The sequence below is a fragment of the Cynocephalus volans genome, chromosome 1 (assembly GCF_027409185.1).
Source record: "Cynocephalus volans isolate mCynVol1 chromosome 1, mCynVol1.pri, whole genome shotgun sequence".
In the NCBI taxonomy this organism is placed as follows: domain Eukaryota; kingdom Metazoa; phylum Chordata; class Mammalia; order Dermoptera; family Cynocephalidae; genus Cynocephalus; species Cynocephalus volans.
Genome location: NC_084460.1, coordinates 178,082,852 through 178,090,127, shown reverse-complemented (window position 1 = coordinate 178,090,127; position 7,276 = coordinate 178,082,852). Strand labels below are relative to the sequence as shown.

At 43.6% G+C, this 7,276-nt stretch overlaps 1 protein-coding gene across 1 annotated transcript; it reads left to right on the top strand.

Annotated features, from left to right (window-relative positions):
• Positions 1-4,450: 4,450 nt before the first annotated feature.
• LOC134365062 (keratin-associated protein 21-1-like) lies at positions 4,451-4,873 on the top strand. The gene has a single exon (XM_063081280.1). It carries the CDS (start codon positions 4,451-4,453, stop codon positions 4,871-4,873), a length of 423 nt encoding a protein of 140 aa, XP_062937350.1.
• Positions 4,874-7,276: the final 2,403 nt, after the last annotated feature.

Below are 7,276 nucleotides of genomic sequence, written 5' to 3'. Positions count from 1 at the left end.
TTTTGCTTTCTTTCCCTTCTGGAATGCCTGTAATTCAAATATTTGCTATCTTGATCACCTCCCCAAAGTCTTGTAGGCTTTGTTTGTTTATTTTCCTTCCTTCCACCCCACCCACTGTTTTTCATCTTACTGGGTTATTTCCAAACATTTGTCTTCAAGATTAGAAATTATTACTTCTCATGATGTAGTCTGTCTTTGAGACTCTTGGATAATGACGCAGTTAAAAAAATTTTTTTTATTCCATTCAAGGTATGCTTCTATTGGAGAAATTCTGTTTGACATTTAATAGTAGCTATGTGTTTGCTAAAGTGGTCATTTAGAACGTGAACGGTTTAACTGATTTCACTGGTTTGTTTGTCTGTATTCCCTTGTATCACAGTGAGCTCTTTCCAATTGAGGATATGAGTTCCTTTGGCAGAAGGTTGGTGATTTCTGATTTGTAGGGATCCATTCTAGGAGCACTGTTGTGTTTCTTTGGTGGTGTCATGTTCCCGTCTTTTAATTTTTTTATTTTTCGTGTGTCTTATTTCCCCGCATTGATACCTGGCAGTGGGTGCGGCTGGTAGTTGGGGCTGTGGCAGTGAGTCCCAGTTGGTCACTTCTCTGGCTGTGGGGAAGAATGCTATAATGCCGCAGCAGAGAGGGGCCGTGTCCAGCTGTTTTGTTGCACTCGGCTAGTCTGACAGATGAGGCGAAAGAGGGGGCGCAGACAGCCACTGCTTGGACTGTGAGTGAGGCCCCTTAATGTTGGTGCCGAAGGAGCACAGCCAGCTGCTTCTCAGACACTTTTGGAAGCCAAAACACAGATCCAACACTGTGGTCCCTGTCAGCTGCTTCATGGTACATTGGCATTGCTGCTAAGAAGAACTGTTGAGGGTGAGACCTCCTGGCTGCTTCTCTGGGAGGGTTTAGATGAGCTCTACTTCCACTGGTAAAGGGCTACTCACCTGTGTTTTAATGTGGAGACCTGTGACTTGTTCTTCTGGGTTTGAAGCTTGGACTCACAGGACTGAGGCAGAGAAGGTGGAATGGCAGGGGTCCTGGTTGTCTCATGTCTGGCTGTGGGTGTGAGGGTACGGTGGTCCAGGAGGCCTGGAGTTGACTTTTCAGACCTGTATGGCTGGGTCCCAGCCACTCCTGGATCCAGGCCTCAAGGCTCTGGGATCAGGGGAATGTAGCAACTCGTGTGAGCATGCTGGGATGGCAGCGGAGTGTTAAGGCTGGGGAAAGCTGTGGCTACTGTCCCCAGGGCAGGGGGTGCTCTCACAATGGCTCTGGATTCAAGATGGTGCCAAACTGCTTTGGTTTGGGTCATGAGGGTGGGGGTGGTGAGTGTACCGTATGTACTTCTGTGCTTCTGTGCTACAGAGCTGGAGTGCATGTGCTCTAGGCAGCTCCTTACCATTCAGTACAGGCTGCAAGAGCTGAGGACAACTCCTACAGCAGGAACTGCAGGCCCTAAAGGTAAGGATGGGGGTTGGTGTGAGCCCTCTGTCTACCTTTGCCGCCTGTATAGAATGTCTCTCCCGTGCCAATCCTCATGACAAAGACGTGGTAGATGAGGTGGCGGGCCTCTCTCTCCTCTCTCTGCTCCCATTTTCGGGTTCTGGGCTCCATGGGATCTCACCAAACTCTGATACTCTCGTGCACTCTCCCACACATGCTCCCAATGACGTTAATATGTATGAGTTGTATTGGAGCTTTTGGGTGAGATCTACTTGCCCTGCACACCTCTAGATGGCCATCTTACCCCAACTCCTCTTACTTGAATTTTTGCAGGGATGTCAGCGACTACTCACTGCTAGGTGTACATGACCCAGAGAAAGTTGCCATCTAATCGCAAAGGGAAACATTACAAGAAAAGGAGAGAAGCATGAACAAGATGGCAGTTGTAATTCCTTACATAGCAATAATTACCTGAAATCTAAATGGAATAAATTGTCCAACCCAAGACATACGATTACTGAACAGACCAATAATAGAGAGAAAAAAGAAAAGAAAAAAAAAAAAAAACCCAGGGAGAGTGAAACAGAAGACGAGACTCTGTGCTGCTTTAAGTGACTCACTTTACCTTTAACGTCAGCTATAGGCTGATTGTGAAAGGATGGAAGAAGGTCTTCCATGCTATTAAAAAAGGTAGAGAGTATGTCGGAGTATACTGAAATCTTACATCTGTTTGTAATTCAAAATGTCTCAAACAAACAAAAGAGAAGGAATTTCATCATATATTTTCAAAGGTTCAGTTGATCCAGAAATAGAACAATTGGGAATATGCATACACCCATCATCGGAGCACCTACATATACAAAGCAAAGTTTAATAGACCTCAAGGTATTAGTAGCACTCAAGAGAGAGAGAGATATCTGTAAAACCATAAGTGTACGAAAAGTAACGACTCCACTTTCAACACTGGCTAGATCATTTCGATAGAGAATCAGTCAGGAGCATTTAGTCCGGAACTACGTTTTAGATGAAACGGATATAAGCGATGTATACAGAACATGTTATTAAATAGCAGCACAGTACACATTATTCTCAAATCTGCATGGAACCTTTCCATGAAGAAATCACAAATATGGTCTCAAAACAAGTCCTAACATTTTCAGAAGCTTATCGACTTATCCAGCATGTTTTCTGAACACAAGGATGTAACTAGAAATAACTAATAGAAGGAATTCCAGAAATTTCACAAACATGGAGAAATTAAGAACTATGGACCTAACCACCGAAGTGTCAAAGAAGAAAGAAAAAGGAAAGGTAAAACATTTCTGGATGCATGCAAACAAAAATGGAAACACAACACACCAGAACTTCTAAAATTTAGCAAAAGCAGGTCTAAGAGGACGGGGTTTGTAACACTAAACACCTGTATCAAACAAGCAACTGTCCCATGTAGACAACCTGACTTGACCCTCTAGTGAACCAGAATACAAATAAACAATCTATGCCATAGTTCGCAGAAGACAGAGGATAATAAAGATCGGAACAGAAATAAATGAAACAGAAAGTCAAATGCATTCAGAAAGATCAGGAGAGTTTTTGTTTATTAATAAAAATCAACAAAATGTCAGAGCTGCATTGAATGAGGAAGAAAAGGGAGAAGACTGAAATAAATAAACACAGAAATAAAGAGGAGACTTTGCCACTGATACCACAGCAATAAAATTCGTGAGGCCACTATGCGCAGTGTCGTGCCAATAAATTGGATAACCTAGAAGAAATGGATCAATTACCAAGTCCATACGACCTAACCAAAATAATTCATGAAGAAATGGAAATGATGAAGGGAACAATAAGAAGTCAGTTGTCAATGGTCTCCCATTGAAAGAAAGCTCATAACCTGATGGCTTCACTGCTGAATTCTACAAAACGTTTAAAAAAGAACTAAGTACCTCAGAAAGGTCAACGATTACTCATTTCCTAATTGCAAGGTATCCAAACAAAAAGTACGATAAGTAAATTACATTTTAAAGTAGAGTTTTGTTTTTTTTGTTTTTTGTTTTTTTTTGGAGAAGACAGATAAGACAAAATTGAGAATACTACTGTGAAGTCTGGGAGTATCACTCATCGATTGGCTTTACCCTTTATTGGGAAGCATGGATCTATAGCACCAATATGAGAGTCGTCCGAGTAAACCCACAGACAGTCTTGCATTGAACAATCGAACTTTCACAAAGATCTTGTTGATCTCAGGCCTGTTTCTCATTCGACGTGGACGCCTTTGGGTAAGTGTGTCTTTTCATATATAGGAGAAATGATACGTCTGTGTACATAACTGACCAGCAGGGGTTTCAGAAAGAAACAATTTTGTCCCAGAGAAAGCGAGAAAGTCATGATCTGCTTGGAAAAGGAGGGGATAGGCAAGCTTTCCTTCAGGGAGATGGAGAACATTTCAGGGCGTGGTTGTAGCATTTGGAAATACTCAATTTATTGCCCAAAGTCTATGCAAGTAAGTTAGAGTCATTTTGCTGGAAAAAGACAAAGTACGGAGGTAGGAGAAAATGGGAACCAACGTGCTGCTGCTGGTGATACTTTTAATAGTATTGAGTAGAGCTTCTTCTTCAGTAAGTGCTTTCCAAGACCTTGACAGAGCAGTGCGATAACGAAACACACATTTATAGATGAAACATGTTTTGGTGATGTGTTATGTCATGGTCATAAAATTCAATGATGGTTGTGTCAGCTTGGGTCCATCGAAAATGGATCCTTTTCTTTCAAGGCTTGAGAAAATTCCTGGGGAAGCAGGAAATCAATTATAAATCCCTAACAAAATGATTGCCCACAGAATGAGCTCATTTTAGGCAAATGGTTGTTAAATGAGAGAACAAAGCCCACGTGAGGGTTGACCTATTCATCCCAGTAAGTATATAAAGGTCCTGGAAGAGAGGACGACACTCACACTTCAGCAATATCCTCCTACCTCTTGACTGAAACCTCACCTCCTGACACGATGTGTGGCAACTACGGTGGAAACCCCTGTGGGGGCTGTGGCTCCGGCTGTGGCTGCGGTTGCGGATACGGCTCTGGCTGCGGATGCGGCTCTTGCGGTGGCTGTGGCTCTGACTGTGGATATGGCTCTGGCTGCGGCTCTGGCTGTGGATACGGCTCTGGCTGTGGATGTGGCCCCGGCTGTGGATACGGCTCTTGCGGTGGCTGTGGCTCTGGCTGTGGATACGGCTCTTGCGGTGGCTGTGGCTCTGGCTGTGGCTGTGGCTCTGGCTGTGGCTCCAACTGTGGATACGGCTCTGGCTGTGGATACGGCTCTAAATATGGACTAGGCTGTGGATATGGCTCCCGCTATGGCTGTGGATATGGCTCTGGCTCCTGTGGCTACCGGCCACTTTGCTACAGAAAATACTATACCTCTTGCTGATTCCCATGACGGCAGATCCTTCTTGCCTCTGAAATGACCACTCCAAGTACAATGGCGGTAGAAATCCTCCCTATCCTTTCACTTCACTCCGAAGTAAGAATTGATTATTGTCTGCGGGGGACCTGATTTAATGTCGAAGGATCTGTCTTCAGCTGACGGTGACTGAGGGGTTTCATCACATCCCTGGAAACAAAAGATCTTATCCCGATCACTTTCCAAACATGAATCCCTACATCCTTTTCTCCGTCTTCGCACGTGGGGCTATGTGCAGAAGCCCAGGGAGGGCTATAGGATTGGAGTTACTAGAGTGGAGCAACAAAAGCAGTTTCTGAATAAAAGGCTTTGTTTCCTGAGAAGTCCGGTCTCATGTGTATCAGGGTGACAATGGATTTCAGGATTTGTGGCCTGATGGAAAGCGGGGGGACCGAAACTTAATATAAAATAATTTGTTTTCTTTAACTCTTCGAATCCAAGTATTACCTCTTGCTCATAACTTGTCATTTATGAAGGTTAATTTGTTACCTATATAATGAAACGTGAACACAAATCTCACCCTCGAAATCTCATACCTTGCGTGAATAAAGGATTGGGATAGGGAGATCAATGGGAAAAGGAACCTAGTCTTGAGATGTAAGGCACAGGTCGAGAAGTGAGTGGCTGGAACCTGGGTTTGAGTCTTGGTAATCAAGAGGCAAGACTGCTAGTTTAATGTTACCACATTTTGCAAGAGGAGAAATGAGAAATCTTGGAGTCAGCAGATAAGGCTATTGCAGCTGCTCAAGGAAATCAGAAAGGACCTTGATCCTTCTCTCTCTCCTCCCATTCCTGTTCTCCCCCTTTTGCTGTGTGCCTTTGTCCCTCATGGTTTCAAAGTGGGTGCGGTGTATGACCGACATCATGTTCATGGTCTGGGCAAGGAAGGAACAGAAGGATGGACAAATGGCCAAGAGCGTCAGGTCTCATTAAAAACCTTGTCTGTGTATGCGTGAAGGGAACACTTCCTGGAAGACTTTTGACCACCCGTCTTTGAACAGTAGTGTGTCATGTGGACGGTGTTCGCTGAAGAGGGTAAAACCAAAAGCGTTGTGGGCAGGGGTTGTGCTAGTCAGCCCCCAGTGTTCACCAAATCCTGATAGGTCTTGAATATCAGAGGTAAGAACCAGTTTTGAGAAAGCAAAATCTTTGGCACATGGAAGGATGTGTTTCCAAGAACGCCAGCTTTGGCAGGGGCACAATCGATGTGCTCACACAGCTTTTCCTTCCCTGTTCGTTTCACGTCATTGTTGGTCCACACAGGATGCTGTCTAGTTGCGAATGTTTATTTGCTATATTAACCTGTTAATTTTTCTCTACTCCTCTTATTTCCATTCTCAAGCCCATCCCTCATTCACGGCCATGCTGTAATTCATGGTATTTCATAGGTGGCCACCCACCCATTTCTTTCCATGGAAGTTCTGTGAGTGGTGGTCATTCTATTATGCATTTTCAATCTACATGAATGGTATTATTATGCACCTTTTCCTAAGAGTTTTTTTCTTCTCACAGCACGATTGTTGTTGAAAGATCCATCTGTGCCTCTGCATGCACATTTAGTCCATTCTTTCCGGTTGCCGCATGGTGCTCCGTGTGCTTCATACACGAGATGTTGCCCACTCTCTATGTCAGTGATGCACACTTGACCGCCCCCAGCTCCTCTTCTCCACATTTCCACAGTGAACACACGGCCCCTACGGACTTCTGTGAGATTGCGCCGAGTTCTGAACTGTTGGGAGAAACGGTGTGTGCACATGTAATTTTACCAAGTACTGCCGGGTTAGTCTCCAGAAGGTCTGTACTAGTCCAAACCCTAACACTGCAATTCTCGTGTCCTCACGTTACGTTCCCAAACTTGGCATGACCTAGCCTTTGAATGGTACTCGTTTAAGTAAAAAAGTGATTGACTCTTGTTATTTGAAGTTCTATTTCTCTAACCACTAATGAGTTTGGACATTTTTAATGACTTCTGATTATTCATTAACCTTTGTGTTTTTCTTTCCTATCTTTGGCATTGGTTTTCTTTCTAGTTTCTTCTTGATTTGTAGGAGTTGATTGTATGTGTTCGGACCTATTCTCTTTAGACTTTGAAAATATCTCCTACAATGTGATTTTCGTTTTTGTCCATGGTGTGCAGAACTGAACAAAAATTTTAACTGTATGCTTTGTGGTTCTTAAAATCTCTGAGTTAATCTATGCCTTGAGAATGTGGACTAAATTGATCCACACCGTTTGCTTCTCCGTTGAAATTTAGTGGTTCTGTAAGTAATGAACAATGGACCACGGAGGGTGAAATCTGGGCAACGCATATCAGAAGGATAGGGCTTAGAAAGTGCGAAGAAATGATGCCCATTTCTTGTATGTGCAAGA